The 18,183-nt window shown below is 41.9% G+C and overlaps 1 protein-coding gene across 1 annotated transcript; it reads right to left on the reverse strand.

The window, feature by feature from the left end:
* Positions 1–16,289: 16,289 nt before the first annotated feature.
* On the reverse strand, positions 16,290–17,605 carry LOC139571093 (MARVEL domain-containing protein 1-like). The gene has a single exon (XM_071393629.1). The coding sequence runs from the start codon at positions 17,352–17,354 to the stop codon at positions 16,866–16,868; it is 489 nt and encodes a 162-aa protein (XP_071249730.1). The 5' UTR covers positions 17,355–17,605; the 3' UTR covers positions 16,290–16,865.
* Between the last annotated feature and the right edge of the window lie 578 nt (positions 17,606–18,183).

An 18,183-nucleotide genomic window follows, 5' to 3' on the forward strand; every position in this document is an offset into this window, starting at 1 on the left:
TTCATCCAGATTTCGGGATGAACAGTAACAGATTAAACAAATACAGTAGAAGATAAACAAGTAGGCTTGTTACTATAAAGAAAAAAACAATTAGGGTGAATCCTGTCTCCATTTTGGGTCTGGCCACAGTACCTCATCAACATCACAAGCGATGAAGGACACCATTCTGACTAATGGCTGCACACATTGTGATGTTGTCACCACGCTGTCCAGGGACATTGACGATAACGCGGTGTCCTATGAGGTTTCTTCCCTGCGGCTTGTTTTAGCTAGGTGTCACGACTTCCGCCGAAGTCGGTCCCTCTCCTTGTTCGGGTGGTGTTCGGCGGTCGACGTCACCGACCTTCTAACCATCATTGATCTTGTCTTCCTACACTTTTTTGTCTTGTCTTCCTACACACCTGCTTCCAATCCCATCAATTACATGTTGTGTATTTTACCCTCTGTTTCCCCTCATGTCCTTGTCGGAGATTGTTTGTTGTATGTAGGTTTTCATTGTAAATTCTGGTGTGCGACGGGTTTGCTATTTGTTATTTTGTATACTATGGTTTTCGGAGGTTTCGATGTTTATTAAACAGCTCCGTTTTTACCAAGTTCATTCTCCTGAGCCTGACTTCCCTGCCACCAGCACGCACCACATTACACTAAGTTAAAGTCGACCTCAACAACGTAGACGAAATCATGATGCTCTGCAGCAGCATCTAGTTCCATAACTCTCTGAAACAGACAAGACAAAACATTATTGTGTGACAGTATGAATAGACAGAGCAGTCAATATGTAGCACAATACACTGGAATACAGTACCAATGACAGGATAGTATAGCTTACTTGTACCTATGCATAGCGCAGTCGTTTCACTGTCAGAATTTAGCTCAAATGGTATTCTGTAGAGCTGCTTCATACGAATCTGATGGCGTTTCAGGAGACGGCCAAGCGCAATAAACTCACCCTATTTATGTTACAGAATGTTGTGTTGTCAGTGATGATGTGGTGTTGCAGTTGTCATAAACGTATGCTGTTGTTTGAAATGACCGTATTCACTATGTGTTGTTCCTGCTCTGCTGTGAACAGTCGGTTTCTTCCTCCATTGAAAGGTCGTCTAGCAATTCTGCAAAAACATGATGTGAATGGTTAGGGTGCAAGATTTCTTTCAGTATGAAATTACATTTTACTGTTGTGCTGTAAGTGCTGCAGTGCTGTAAGTACAGTAACATGGTATAGAGTGTAGGTTTACTTACCTGTTCTCATTTCGAAACGTCCAGATGACACTTTCTGCAGTGTACCGGCTCAAGTTAGGCTGGACCCTCTGCCCAGCCTCCCTGAAACTCAAACCATGGTTGACCACATGGCCCGGATCTCATCTGTGATTGTTCTCCTTCCTCCTCTTCCTTGTTCCACTCCTCGTCCTCATCCTCTTCCCCCTCCTCCTCCTCCTCCTCCTCCTCCTCCTCGTCCTCGTCCTTGTACTCCTCCTTGTCCTTGTCCTCTTCATCCTCCTCCTTGTCCTCGTCTCCCTCTTACTCTCACTCCTCTTCCTCTAACTCTCTCTCCAAAATTGGCCTCCATTGTTGTCCAAAACAAGAATGCCAACCTGAAGCCTATTTATAGTGCTCTATCTCTGATTTCTAAGTGAAGAAATTAGCTATGTGTTTTCACACGTGAAGAGCACTGGTTGTAGGTAATCGGTAAATGAGTGTGGCATTTTGAATGGCAGTGTTATCCAAACGAAACACAAGACCTGTTAGTTTTGAATGATGTGTCTAATGTAGAGAACTGTGTTTAGTGTTTTGCAAAAAGTGTGTTTTATGATTGCAAACTGAGTGTAAAGCAGATAATGTGCTTGCAGTTTCGCAGACTTGGTCTGAAGATTAGGTACATGAGTTAATGTTTTCACTGAGTGTGCCTCAAGTACCACTTTTAGTGTGTAAGCCGATTGTAAAAAACTGTAATCCTTAGTCAGGTCCAATGGGAAATGACATCACAAGTGACATCATCACATCCTGTCTTGTCGAGCTGAATGGATGGGGGATTGGGGAAGTTTAAGTTGCCTCTAGACGCTGATCAGAAACTGATCCTAGATCTCTGTCTTGGGGCATCTGAATAGTTCCATTGTGTGGAGTGATCGAGGTTAGTGACTGACCGACTGACCGGCCGACTGACCGACTGAGACTGACTGAATGGATGACTAACTGACTGTGGCATATGAGCTATTTATAGAAAGCGTGGAAATACCACTGCTTCCTCCTCCTCCCTGCCTGCCAGCCAGCCAGTTCCAACAGATGGTAGGAATGTGTTAGAGACTGGAGGAGAGACACTGCCAAATTCAATCTGGTTAACAGAGAGAGAGAGAGAGAGAGAGAGAGAGAGAGAGAGAGAGAGAGAGAGAGAGAGAGAGAGAGAGAGAGAGAGAGAGAGAGAGAGAGAGAGAGAGAGAGAGAGAGAGAGAGAGAGAGAGAGAGAGAGAGAGAGAGAGAGAGAGAGAGAGAGAGAGAGAGAGAGAGAGAGAGAGATTTAGGAAAAAGGGAGAGAGAGAGAGAGAGAGAGAGAGATTTAGGAAAAAGGGAGAGAGAGAGAGAGAGAGAGAGAGAGATTTAGGAAAAAGGGAGAGAGAGAGAGATTTAGGAAAAAGGGAGAGAGAGAGAGATTTAGGAAAAAGGGAGAGAGAGAGAGATTTAGGAAAAAGGGAGAGAGAGAGAGATTTAGGAAAAAGGGAGAGAGAGAGAGATTTAGGAAAAAGGGAGAGAGAGAGAGATTTAGGAAAAAGGGAGAGAGAGAGAGATTTAGGAAAAAGGGAGAGAGAGAGAGATTTAGGAAAAAGGGAGAGAGAGGGGAGGGTGTGAAACAAAGTGATGGAAAGGGGTAGTTATGGCAGGGGATCTGGCAAAAAATACTTGAATCAGTTATAGAACCACTCCGCATGCAGAATTCTCAAAAAATATCCTCTGTGTACAACGTAAAACACCAAATAATGCATGCAGAGCTGAATTAGGCGGATACCCGCAAATTATCAAAATCCAGAAAAGAGACGTTAAATTCTACAACCACCTAAAAGGAAGTGATTCCCAAACCCATATCTACTGGGTGAAACACCACAGTGTGCCATCACAGCAGCAAGATTTGTGACCTGTTGCCACCAGTGAAGAACAAACACCATTGTAAATACAACCCATATTTATGTTGATTTATTTTCCCTATTGTCATTTAACCATTTGCACATCGTTACAAAACTGTATATATACTTAATATGACATTTGTAATGTCTTTATTCTTTGGAACTTCTGTGAGTGTAATATTTACTGTTCATTTTATTGTTTATTTCACATTTGTATATTATCTACTTCACTTGCTTTGGCAATGTTAACATATATTTCCCATGCCAATAAAGCCTATTGAATTGAATTGAATTGAATTGAATTGAATTGAGAGAGAGAGAGAGAGAGAGAGAGAGAGAGAGAGAGAGAGAGAGAGAGAGAGAGAGAGAGAGAGAGAGAGAGAGAGAGAGAGTAAGAGAGAGCGGGAGAGAGAGTAAGAGAGAGAGTAAGAGAGAGCGGGAGAGAGAGTAAGAGAGAGCGGGAGAGAGAGTAAGAGAGAGCGGGAGAGAGAGAGAGAGAGAGCGGGAGAGAGAGAGCACGAGAGGGAGAGAGAGAGAGAGCACGAGAGAGAGAGAGAGAGAGAGAGAGAGAGAGAGAGAGAGAGAGAGAGAGAGAGAGAGCACGAGAGGGGGAGGAGAGAAAGCTATCAAGAGAAAGTGAGAGAGGGAAAGGGGGGCATAGAGAAAGAGAGATTGAGAAAGAGAAAGAGACAGCCAAACTCTCTTTTGAAGCTAACGTTGACATGGTTTTTCACACTTTCCTCTGCTCTGGTCGTTGTTTACCCTGGGTGGGTAACACTTAACAATAATGCTCAGTAATAAACCATTTAAAAGGCATTTACAAACATGTATTAAATATTAATCGTACATTTGTAAACGTTAGTAAGCTTGTTATTCACACATTTATAAACAACTTTAAATTATGTATTAATGATTCATAAGATAATTCATTAGATGTTTAATATAGGTCCTTATGTCACATCGGTTACACTTATACAGCATTTACTAATCATTAGCAAAGTGCATTTGCAGTCCCCAATCTAAAATGAGGGCTATTTATACTTTACAAATACTTTCTCAATGTTTGATCATTTCTCACAAAAATATCAACATACCAAGGGTAGACATCTCAGCAGTATGCTACCTGATGCTCCTAGAACATATCACTGGTAAAATACTAAGCACTCAACACAGGATGTTTAAAGAAATATATTGAACATTTGATAAAACAACTGTAAAACAACTGTTGCATGAACGTGAGTATTTGTATTTGTATTTATTATGGATCCCCATTATGGATCCCCATACTCTTCCTGGGGTCCAGCAAAATTAAGGTAGTTTATACAATTTTTAAAACATTACAATACGTTCACAGATTTCACAACACACTGTGTTCCCTCAGGCCCCTACTCCAACACTACCACACATCTACAGTACTAAATCCATGTGTATGTGTGTGTATAGTGTGTATGTTATTGTGTGTGTGTGTATGCATGTGTCTGTGCCTATGTTTGTGTTGCTTCACAGTCCCCGCTGTTCCATAAGGTGTTTTTTATGTTTTTTTTCAAACTAATTTTACTGCTTGCATCAGTTACTTGATGTGGAATAAAGTTCCATGTAGTCATGGCTTTATGTAGTACTGTACGCCTCCCATAGTCTGTTCTTGTAATGGCTTTCATCGGTAGAAGGAGAGGAGGACCAAAGCGCAGCGTGGTGCGTATCCATAATTTATTAGAATACTTCTCAATATGAACAAAAACAATAAACAGACGAAAAACCAACGAAGCTACAGTCCCGAACTAGTGAACACAGAAAAACCAGGAACACACGAACAGGAACAATCACCCACAAACCAACAGTGAAAACAGGCTACCTTAATATGGTTCCCAATCAGAGACAATGCAAAACACCTGCCTCTGATTGAGAACCATATCAGGCCAAATGACAAACCTCAACATAGAAACACATAACATAGACTGCCCACCCCAACTCTCGCCCTGACCATACTAACTAAAGACAAAAACAAAGGAAAATAAAGGTCAGAACGTGACAGTTCTGGACTTGGGGACCGTGAAGAGACCTTTTGTGACATGTCTTGTGGGGTATGCATGGATGTACGAGCTGTGTGCCAGTAGTTCAAACAGACAGCTCGGTGCATTCAACATGTCAATACCTCTCATAAATAGTGATGAAGTCAATAGCTGTGTTCGAATACCCATACTAACCGCACTAACCGCACTATTTGTGACTTAAATTGAGTATGTAGTACGCTTATTGGTCATAGTATGGATAGAGTTAGTATGCCAAAAGTTCCCGGATGTCGTACTTCATTCGACAAAATACAACGTATACAAGCAGTGGACACTATTTCCGTGCTTTTAGGGCCCATAATGCAATTCTTCAGAAAATGGGCGTGGCTTCACAACTTTTTCAGATCTGTAGAAAATGGCAGAAAATAGGCAGTCAAAGTCCCACGAGAAGGGATAGAAATTCATTGCTTTAACTAATTGTGACAAATATTAAGAAAATGTTGAGCAATGTAATAAAGTAATGACTTTTCAAGTAAGTTACGCTACATGTTATGTTGGCTGACAATTTGTTGGCTACGCTATCTTTACAAACCGCATAGCATATCATTACAGCAGTATGTACTTGTATGTTAGCTAGCTACGTAACGTTAGTTGGCTACTAATACACCAGTATATTAACTATATGCTATCTAACTATCCAACGTTTATTGACTTGATTATTCACGTCATTCTTAGCTAAGTGCTATAGTCGTTGTGCGTTCTCAATGGACATAAATTCACTCTTAGCTATCTACTCCGATTTCAGAACACTCTGTTCTGAGTGTGCCAGAGCCCAGAATAACTGATGAATTTACGAACGCTCAACACCTGTTGAATATGGCCGGTGTCAGTAAATGTCAGCAAAAAAGCATAATTCAATTGTTGCCAGCAGCACAGTTAGTCACCAACGCTCTGGATAACATGAAAACAGCCTAACCAGCTCTGCTAGGGCGAGTAAAATGGTCAGAGTGAGGTGTTCTCTCATTTGTGTCTGAAAGTAGCTAGCCAGTTACCTTGTGTACTTGACTGCCGTTGTGATGGTCAGAATGCTCAGATCAACACTACTCCTCGGCCAGAGCATCCAGTGTGCACTCTGAACGCTTTACGAACGGACAATCTGACAACGCTCTGAATTTATGAATGACCAGAGCGCACTCTGGCACTCCAAATTAAATTGATGCCCCAAAGCTTTTTACTATCATTCTTTATATCATTTATCTGTGTTTCATAGTATAGTTTCATATTATTTTATTTAGTTTAGTCACATGATTTCTTAATTTACATAAGTATTCATACCCTTTGCTATGAGACTCCAAATTGAGCTCACATCCATCCTGTCTCCATTGATCATCCTTGAGATGTATCTACAACTTGATTGGAGTCAATTGATTGAACATTATTTGGAAAGCCACACACCTGTCTATATAAGGTCCCACAGTTGACAATGCCTGTCAGAGCAAAAACCAAGCCATGAGGTCAAAGGAATTGTCTGTAGAGCTCTGAGATAGGATTTTGTCGAGGCACAGATCTAGGGAAGGGTACCAAAACATTTCTGCAGCATTGAAGGTCCCCAAGAACACGGTGGCCTCCATCATTCTTAAATGGAAGAATTTTGGAACCACCAAGAGTCTTCCTAGTGCCACCGCCGTGGAACCATTGTAATCCAACTTTTCCCGAAGCTCACTGTCCACCTCTGGTAGTGCGATGCCATCTTTGAAGACGAGATTGTCTCGCGCGGCCATTAGTACCTTCAGGATTTGTATTCACAAAGAGGAGTGCCTATCCTCAATCAGGTTCCCCTGTCCCTATAGTAATATTAATTAGGATCTCAAATGGAAATCTGATCCTATATCAGCACAGAATTACATACTTTTTTTTGTTTACATACAACCAGATCTTTGCCCTTGATGTCACTCTAACACTGATCATCAACAGTTATTTTCACTGCTGAATTAAAGCAAAATGTGTTGTTTTTCCAGAGGAAGGGAACAACCTGATCTTCAGAAATGAGATCTTCAGAAAAGAGGGACAAGATGGAGATCAAGTTCTGCTGTGTCTACCCCAAGAAGGGTAACGTGAGCCTAGAATTCCTGGCCCACAAGATTCCGTACATTTTCCGAGAGGAAAGCTTCGGGAAGTTCACCTATCAGTTGAACACCTATCAGTCTTCCACAACAGTCGTTTCAACAGAATGGTGGATCCAGACAGTTACCCAGTGGAGGTGTGCATGTAGCAGAGGTAGTTCAGTGAACTATGCTTGCTTAATGTGCTACCTGGCTTGAAACCTTAAGTTCAGAACTAACTAACAGACTAATTAAGTTTTAGCTCAGTGGGCTAAGACAATCTTGATTCATGCAGACAACCCAGCTTCATTGAACAAGACATTGTATCTTCTCTACTGGTGTACTTGCACTGTGTAAATATAGCTATATTGACTTAACCAATGAATACTGCCCATTTTTCCTAAAGAGGATCTAGCCAATGTACAGACTAATTGGTTACTGTATGTCACAGATCTAGGATCAGCTTACCTTCCCCAAATCCTAACCTTGACCTTTAGGGATGGGGAAGTAAAACCATGAATGGTCCAGTACAGTGAAAAACAGCGTAATTTATATGTTTCCACACTGTGACATTTTGAAAATTATGACAATGCCCTGTTAGTGTAAAAGCTGTTTGAACAAAACACCAGAAATGTTTGCCTGTTTTGGTGGGATAGAGTTTTGGGCTTTCACGGTGACATCACCATGCTGTAAATTAGTTAATAGCCCAATAAGACAGAGAGTTCCAAACCTCTCTGCCAATAACAACTAATTTTCGGTTTTCCTCTCCCCACTCAGACTACTCCCAGACAGTCCTAGCAAAATTCTTGCTTGAGAAATTGCTCTTTGCTAAGAAGCTATTTTTGTTTCTTTTTGAGCATTTTAATTGAAAATTATCACAGTTAGGTACTTTTTGTTACCCAAAAATGATTTAATATTGAAATTTAAAAAAAAACAGCTGCTTTGGACCTTTAAACTGACCTTATTCAGCATTTATGGACAACATTTTCCCTCTCTGTAGTAAGTTCCAGGTGGATCTGAAGGAGATGGTCTACATGGAGATCACGTCCACATCCTCGGTCCCCAACACTGAGATGTTTGTGGAGTCCGGCATGTAAACTTCCGATTTCAACTGTACATAGTTTATTGCAGTGTTCTCTCTAGGTGAAATATTGCATTTTTGGAAGGACCACTGACAGCAAAGGCAGTCCTGAAAACCTGGTCAACTGAATGATTTGATCAGATTTAGATATATGGTCATGGCCCCAATACTTAAAATTAAGAGGGATAAATATTTAGTCAATAACTGTAGATATTGTGTTATTTGCATATCTCATGTCAATCTCTTTTGCATTGAAGAAGTTCTCTAATATTAGAGAAGGCAAACACCCTTTAAATCAATTCCTTTTCCCTTTCCAGCTGCTGATGTGGCTTTGAACCTGAACTTGAAGTTGATCGCTGACTGTCTCCTGGCAGCAGTCACCCTAATGAAGGCATCAAAACTATGAAATAACACATATGGAATAAAAAACTGTTAAACAAATCAAAATATATTTGAGATTCTTCAAATAGCCACCCTTTGCCTTGATGACAGCTTTGCACACTATTGGAATTCTCTCAACCAGCTTTACCTGGAATGATTTTCCAACAGTCTTGAAGGAGTTCCCACATATGCTGAGCACTTGTTGGCTGCTTTTCCTTCACACTGCGGTCCGACTCATCCCAAACCATCTCAATTTGGTTGATGTCGGGGGATTGTGGCGGCCAGGTAATCTGATGCAGCACACCATCACTCTCCTTCTTGGTAAAATAGCCCTGTCATATTGAAAAACAAATGATAGTCCCACTAAGCCCAAGCCAGATGGGATGGCGTATCGCTGCAGAATGCTGTGGTTAAGTGTGCTTTGAATTCTAAATAAATCACAGACATGTCACCAGCAAAGCACCCCCACACCATAACACCTGCTCCTCCATGTTCTACGGTGGGAAATACACATGCGGAGATCATCCGTTCACCCACACCGCATCTCACAAAGACACGGCGGTTGGAACCAAAAATCTCAAATTTGGACTCCAGACCAAAGGACAAACTTCCACCGGTCTAATGTCCATTGCTCGTGTTTCTTGGCCCAAGCAAGTCTCTTCTTCTTATTGGTGTCCTTTAGTAGTGGTTTCTTTGAAGCAATTCGACCATGAAGGCCTGATTCACAGTCTCCTGAACAGTTGATGTCGAGATGTGTCTGTTACTTGAACTCTGAAGCATTTATTTGGGCTGCAATTTCTGAGGCTGGTAACTCTAATGAACTTATCCTCTGCAGCAGAGTTCTTTCTTTCCTGTGGCGGCCCTCATGAGAGCCAGTTTCATCATAGCGCTTGATGGTTTCTGTGACTGTAACGCTCGTCGTTAGGTGGAAGAGAGGAGGACCAAATCGCAGCGTGATACGTTTCCATATTTATTGGAACACTTCATAAACACGAACAAAATAATAAACAGAATGAAACCAACGACGCTACAGACCTGAACATGTGAACCTAGTGAAAACAAAGAACGCAATGAACAGGAACAATCACCCACAAACAAACAGTGAACACAGCCTACCTAAATATGGTTCCCAATCAGAGACAACGTAAAACACCTGCCTCTGATTGAGAACCATATCAGGCCAATGAGACACAAAACATAGAATATACCCACCCAGCTCACGTCCTGACCAACTAAACAAAAAGTAAACAAAGGAAATAAGGTCAGGAACGTGACAGTGACTGCACTTGAAGAAACTTTCAAAAGTTCTTGACATTTTCCGGATTGACTGACCTTCATGTCTTAAAGTAATGATGGACTGTCATTTCTCTTTGCTTGTTTGAGCTGTTCTTGCCATAATATGGATTTGGTCTTTTACCAAGAAATTCCACAAATTAACTTTTAAGAAGGCACACCTGTTAATTGAAATGCATTCCAGGTGACTACCTCATGAAGCTGGTTGAGAGAATGCCAAGAGTGTGCAAAGCTGTCATCAAGGCAAAGGGTGTCTATTTTAAGAATCTCAAATATAAAATATATTTTGATTTGTTTAACACTTTTTTGGTTACTACATGATTCCATATGTGTTATTTCATCGTTTTGATGTCTTCACTATTATTCTACAATGTAGAAAATAGTAAAAAATAAAGAAAAACCCTTGAATGAGTAGGTGTTGTTTTGACCGGTAGTGTATATCTGTAATTTCTTGTCATATTTAGTGAAGTGGGAAAAAAGAAAGATTTTTAAATGACGGGATACACTTTAAATGAATGACTAAATACACTCTGTTGCTCTTTTAATTTATGAGAATTATGGTCAAATCGAATAAGAAATGTGATAATGAGATTATTAAACATGTGGTACAGTATGTTTCACATATTGTCTGCAGCTTACCTGTGACCACGTAAAATATTTAATCAAAACTGTATCAGGCCGCAGACACAAATCCAGTCCCTTATAAGTGACTCACTGACAGAGGGAGGGAGCCGCAAAATATCATAAGCTGATCACTCCAGATTGTTCACTTTGGCTGCTTTATGTAGAGGCCGATGTTAAAGACACTCAGACATGGAGGAGGGGAGGGAAAAGAGGGAAATAGCCTGAATGCATGTCAGGTTCAGCTTAAGACAGCTCTATAGCCCTCTATTAAAAAATACAATGACAGAAAAGTGGGCCAAAGCAGAAACACTAGCATCCAGGCTAGAGAAATGCTAACTTTTAGCAGAAAAAGACTGGCATCCAGGCTAGGGAAATTCTAACTTTTAGCAGAATCCGACTGGCATCAAGGCTAGGGAAATGATAACTATTATCAAAAACAGAATGGCTCCATGCTAGGTAAATGCTAACTATTGGCAGAAACAGACTGGCATTCAGGCTAATGAAATGCTATCTATTCGCAAAAACAGAATTGCATCCAGGCTAGGGATATGCTAACTATTAGCAGAAACAGACTGAAATCCAGGCTAGGGATGTGCTATTAGCAGAAACAGACTGGCATACAGGCTACAGATGTGCTAACAATTAACAGAAGCAAACTGGTAAACTGGCACTCATCACAGCCTGTTTGATGCTCTAGTGGTTTTTACTTTTAGTGGAATCATTTTTTGGTCAAAACATTAGAGAAAGAGAGTCCTGAATAGACCATGTTGATTCAAGCAGTGAAAAGAATGCCTGCTGTTCCAACAAGGGGGAAATTAAATATGGGCTTAAGGCCTATGCCTGTGTAATAACCACATCTGTTAAATAGCATAGATGTAGGTTATGATGGCTGCGAGATGAACAAGGTTTTGGGAACACAGAACCAGGGCCCATATTCAGAAAGTGTCTCAGAGTAGTAGTGCTGATCTAGGATCAGGGCCCGTATTTATATTTCCTACTCTGGGTACGCTTTGTGAATACGGGGCCAGAAATTCCCAAATTGAGAGAGACAGATAGCACTTTGTTCATGTTCTTGAAGAAAGCCTGCCAGTGATGTAGTTATAGCTGTGAATCATAGTTGAGAGAGAGAGAAAAAGAGAGGCCATTGAAGTAGTAGCTGGTCTCTCCCAGTCTAGTCCAGTCCAGTTTGAGTCCATGCAGGAAATGTCTCTCTGGTTGAGTAGCCAGAGTAAATATCACTGGGCTGGCACTTTAACATCCGCCTGGCTTTATATGTGTTGAAGTGTCCTTTTCCCAGGGTTTCTCTCTGTCACACACTCTCTCGCTTGGTCATGCTCTCTCTCTATTTTTATTTCCCTCACACTCTTGTCTCTCTTGCGTCCCCCCTCTTTCTCCCTTTCTTCCTGGCTTAGCTAACAAGGAAAACACCATCTCACATCTGTCCAATGCCATTCTCTCTCTCTCTCTCTCTCTCTCTCTCTCTCTCTCTCTCTCTCTCTCTCTCTCTCTCTCTCTCTCTCTCTCTCTCTCTCTCTCTCTCTCTCTCTCTCTCTCTCTCTCTCTCTCTCTCTCTCTCTCTCTCTCTCTCTCTCTCTCTCTCTCTCTCTCTCTCTCTCTCTCACTCTCACTCTCACTCATGTTCTTAGAGGGAAAATACACTTAAAAACTATATTTTGGTATTTTTTTCATTAGTCCACTGGCGGCAGGTAGCCTAGTGGTTAGAGCGTTGGACTAGTAACCGAAAGGTTGCAAGATTGAATCCCCAAGCTGACAAGGTAAACATCTGCTGTTCTGCCCCTGAACAAGGCAGTTAACCCACTGTTCCTAGGTCGTCATTGAAAATAAGAATTTGTTCTTAACTGACTTACCTAGTAAAATAAAGGTAAAATTAAAAATTAAAGAATACAGTTCCAAGATGTTTTGCATGTCAGCAATCAAGTTTTCAAGATATTGGACTTTCAAGAAGCAAAGTGTCAATGGCCACATCAGCAGCAGCACCGACACACATTACATTTACTTCATTAGCAGACGCTCTTAGGAACTGCGTCTTGCACTTGCAGTCAGTCCATACATGGCTGAGTCAAAATATCTAGTTCTGACGAGAGAGAAAATTAGAACATTTGAGAAAAAACGACAACGCCTTAAATGCAACCCAAGCAAAGCTGTCAGTTTCCCCACAAACAAATCAACTGTAAATAACTTTCATTTTGGGAAATCATTGTGAATGATCATAAAAAAAAAGTATCTGTCACTAATTGAAGTTGTGAGTTAGGGAGGCCTAGAGTTAGCAGGTCTTATTGAGAAGGAGGGTTCTTGTTTGTTTCTATCTGAGCTGTTTGCTTGGACTGTGCTGCAGATCCATCACTTATGACTCACACACACTGTGGTAGATTTACAGTCTATCCCTGCAGTGCATCTGTTCAACATTAGCCTCACCATTCCATCTTGTGTTTTGTGTCCTCCAGTCTACTCAGGGCTCAGCACAGAACATACAGTGAGGGAAAAAAGTATTTGATCCCCTGCTGATTTTGTACGTTTGCCCACTGACAAAGAAATTATCAGTCTGTAATTTTAATGGTAGGTTTATTTGAACAGTGAGAGACAGAATATCAACAAAAAAATCCAGAAAAACGCATGTCAAAAATTTTATAAATTTATTTGCATTTTAATGAGGGAAATAAGTATTTGACCCCTCTGCAAAACATGACTTAGTACTTGGTGGCAAAACCCTTGTTGGCAATCACAGAGGTCAGATGTTTCTTGTAGTTGGCCACCAGGTTTGCACACATCTCAGGAGAGATTTTGTCCCACTCCTCTTTGCAGATCTTCTTCAAGTCATTAAGGTTTCGAGACTGACGTTTGGCAACTCGAACCTTCAGCTCCCTCCACAGATTTTCTATGGGATTAAGGTCTGGAGACTGGCTAGGCCACTCCAGGACCTTAATGTGCTTTTTCTTGAGCCACTCCTTTGTTGCCTTGGCCGTGTGTTTTGGGTCATTGTCATGCTGGAATACCCATCCATGACCCATTTTCAATACCCTGGCTGAGGGAAGGAGGTTTTCACCCAAGATTTGACGGTACATGGCCCCGTCCATCGTCCCTTTGATGCGGTGAAGTTGTCCTGTCCCCTTAGCAGAAAAACACCCCCAAAGCATAATGTTTCCACCGCCATGTTTGACGGTGGGGATGGTTTCTTGGGGTCATAGGCAGCATTCCTCCTCCTCCAAACACGGCAAGTTGAGTTGATGCCAAAGAACTCCATTTTGGTCTCATCTGACCACAACATGTTCACCCAGTTGTCCTCTGAATCATTCAGATGTTCATCGGCAAACTTCAGACGGGCATGTATATGTGCTTTCTTGAGCAGGGGGACCTTGCGGGCGCTGCAGGATTTCAGTCCTTCACGGCGTAGTGTGTTACCAATTGTTTTCTTGGTGACTATGGTCCCAGCTGCCTTGAGATCATTGACAAGATCCTCCTGTGTAGTTCTGGGCTGATTCCTCACCATTCTCATGATCATTGCAACTCCACGAGGTGAGATCTTGCATGGAGCCCTAGGCCAAGGGAGTTTGACAGTTCTTTTGTGTTTCTTCCATTTGCGAATAATCGCACCAACTGTTGTCACCTTCTCACCAAGCTGCTTGGCAATGGTCTTGTAGCCCATTCCAGCCTTGTGTAGATCTACAATCTTGTCCCTGACATCCTTGGAGAGCTCTTTGGTCTTGGCCATGGTGGAGAGTTTGGAATCTGATTGATTGATTGCTTCTGTGGACAGGTGTCTTTTATACAGGTAAGAAACTGAGATTAGGAGCACTCCCTTTAAGAGTGTGCTCCTAATCTCAGCTCGTTACCTGTATGAAAGACACCTGGGAGCCAGAAATCTTTCTGATTGAGAGGGGGTCAAATACTTATTTCCCTCATTAAAATGCAAATCAATTTATAACGTTTTTGACATGCGTTTTTCTGGATTTTGTTGTTGTTATTCTGTCTCTCACTGTTCAAATAAACCTACCATTAAAATTATAGACTGATCATTTCTTTGTCAGTGGGCAAACGTACAAAATCAGCAGGGGATCAAATACTTTTTTCCCTCACTGTAGGTCCTGTCCCAACATTTTCACATCTCTTCCTTCATTTTCACATCGCTAGGTTTAGCCTGTGTCATACACTCTGTGGCTGGATTTATTTCTGCTTATTCCAACTCTGTTGTCGTTGTCATGCCACACATGCTTTTCTTTTTGCTTTCTAAGTTAGCAGGAAATGTGTGTTTGCCTGGAATAGACCACTACTCATCTACTCTCCCTGCAGACCACTTCTCAACACTTCTCACCCCCTCTCTCGATACACACACAACATCAACCCCCCACCATTAGTTATTGTAAAAACTTCCCCTTCCCAGTCAGTATCATCTCTCTCTCTCACACACACACAGACACAGACACACTCAGATATACGTACCCAGACACACACACTCAGATATACGTACCCAGACACACACACAGACACACACACTCAGATATACGTACCCAGCCACACACACACACTCAGATATACGTACCCAGACACACACACACTCAGATATACGTACCCAGACACACACACACACTCAGATATACGTACCCAGACACACACACACTCAGATATACGTACCCAGACACACACACACTCAGATATACGTACCCAGACACACACACACTCAGATATACGTACCCAGACACACACACACTCAGATATACGTACCCAGACACACACACACACTCAGATATACGTACCCAGACACACACACACTCAGATATACGTACCCAGACACACACACAGACACACACACACTCAGATATACGTACCCAGACACACACACACTCAGATATACGTACCCAGACACACACACACTCAGATATACGTACCCAGACACACACACACACTCAGATATACGTACCCAGACACACACACAGACACACACACACTCAGATATACGTACCCAGACACACACACACACTCAGATATACGTACCCAGACACACACACACTCAGATATACGTACCCAGACACACACACACTCAGATATACGTACCCAGACACACACACACTCAGATATACGTACCCAGACACACACACACTCAGATATACGTACCCAGACACACACACACTCAGATATACGTACCCAGACACACACACACACTCAGATATACGTACCCAGACACACACACACTCAGATATACGTACCCAGACACACACACACTCAGATATACGTACCCAGACACACACACACACTCAGATATACGTACCCAGACACACACAGTTCCAGTCACAGAGATTTCAGAGTAAAAGCACACACTCTTCCATGTCTTTCATGTGGCATCCCAGAGACCCCTGCTGATTGGTTAAGCATGTTTGTCTCAGACAGGAAGTAGCTGAGAACTCCCAGCCCCAAACTGGCTCTCATTTTGGAAAGCCACCGACACCATAATCATTCACAAACAGGTGCAAACACACAGAGTCTGCAGATGTATACTTTTCAGATTTGAAATAACTCTGGAAATAGCTATTAATGAAACAAACTGGTGTAGACCTATTACTGCAAAATAATGATAATAATAGTGGTAGCAATAGGCTACTTCTCTGTAAATGATATCTGCCCCTAAATGCAGAAGGTGTTATTACCAAATAAGAGAACCTTGTCTCTGGTGTTCAATGACATTGGTTTTAATTAATCAACATTTGGTTTAATTAATCAACATTTGGTTTTAACATGAAGGACACTTCAGGAATAATTAGGAACATACTTGGTTTTGTTTTTGATATAGACATGTGTTATTTCTGGCTAAAAGGATACAAAAAAAACATTGGCAACAAATATGGTGTAGTTATCTTCATATCAAAGGCATGTCATATCATGTCCCTGCTATTACAGCAAGTTGTAGGCTGCAAAGCATAAGAGGTATGCTTTTCAAAGGTATTGGTAAAAGGTCCGGTGGACTGCTCAGTTTCGGAATGTTGTTGTCAGTCAACGCAAAAACACTGTACCAAAAAAGTATTGTACTGTAGCCTACGTTGATAAGCTACTGTATGCTGACATTAAATTACGGAATAAAATATGGACAAACCTATAGGAGTTTGAGCCAAGACAAGAGGACACTCTGCTTTGTGGGACAGAAAATACCCCCCCTCCTCTCCCCTATCCAGGGAGAGCTCTTGCCTCCCTCCCCCAGTCCAGTCCTCCAACATATCCCTTACTCCTTTGTCCCCCTCTGTCCTCCCCTCTCTCAAACCACCGTCTGCTCACCCCGGCATTTCCTACAGCCAACATACACTGACGAGACAAGATACACAACAGCGCCCAGACATGCGAACACGGCAGCAGCCAGATAGACTTTATACAGGCAGTGGTGTTTATATTGCTCCAGGTTGCAGTACTCGTACCGCCTTGTCTTGTAGATCATGACGCCGATCGCCGGTAGATACAGCACCGCAGCAGCGATGTCATGAACCAGGTTGCTAAGCAACCACCGGTCACCTCCCAAGACGGGGACAAGGTCCTGCTTGTCCAGGAGAGTGATAAAAAACGCGGTGAGGGTGAGAAGCCAGAAGAGCACGGCCACGAACAGGACGAAGTGGATGGCGCCTTCGTATTTGTTGGCGGCGATTGTGACCCATAGTCCTGCTCCGAAAAGGATTTGGAGGATTCGGATGATGCCGAGAAAACTCTTTAGGAAGTCCCAGAAATGTTTGTTCACCGCCGGCTGGGGGGGCATCTCTGCTCCAGCGAACACTGGGTCCTTTAACTGAGCAGGGCGCGGGCTTTCAATCTGCCACAAAATAAAAAATAAAAACAGCAACAACAAAAAATAAAAATAAAAAGGGAGGGTGGAGTGCTAAATAGGTGGTTAGAAGTAAAGTTTGTCAAAGAGTTGTCTTTTCTTCTTCACAGCCCCGGGGTTTTAAAATGAGGATTGTGTGAGTTTCGTCTCTTCCGTTTCCTTTGGAGGGCTACAGCACTCCCCTCTCACCCATGGGTTGGGGGAAGGAGACAGGGGACGGACTGGAATTCAAAGGCTGCTCCTCCTCCTACTGGGGGGAATGCTTACTCTGTTAATTTTTCTCTTTCATGAGACAATCATTTCTTGTTTTGTCACTTTTTTTTGCTTTAAAAAATAAAATTGGTCTATCTTTATTATTTAAACTGGAATAATATCATACATCGTAAATTACAACAAATTTACATTATATACAATACCAGTCAAAAGTTAGGACACACCTACTCATTAAAGGGTTTTTCTTTATTTTTACTATTTTCTATATTGTAGAATTATAGTGAAGACATCAAAACTCTGAAATAACACATATGGAATCATGTAGTAACCAAAAAAGTGTTAAACAAATCAAAATATATTTGAGATTTTAGATTCTTCAAAGTAGCCACCCTTTGCTATCATGACAGCTTCGCACACTCTTGGCATTCTCTCAACCAGCTTCACCTGGAATGCTTTTCCAACAGTCTTGAAGGAGTTCGCACATATGCTGAGCACTTGTTGGCTGCTTTTCCTTCACTCTGCAGTCCAACTCATCCCAAACAATCTCAAT

Source organism: Salvelinus alpinus, chromosome 3 (assembly GCF_045679555.1).
Source record: "Salvelinus alpinus chromosome 3, SLU_Salpinus.1, whole genome shotgun sequence".
NCBI classification, from domain to species: Eukaryota; Metazoa; Chordata; class Actinopteri; order Salmoniformes; family Salmonidae; genus Salvelinus; species Salvelinus alpinus.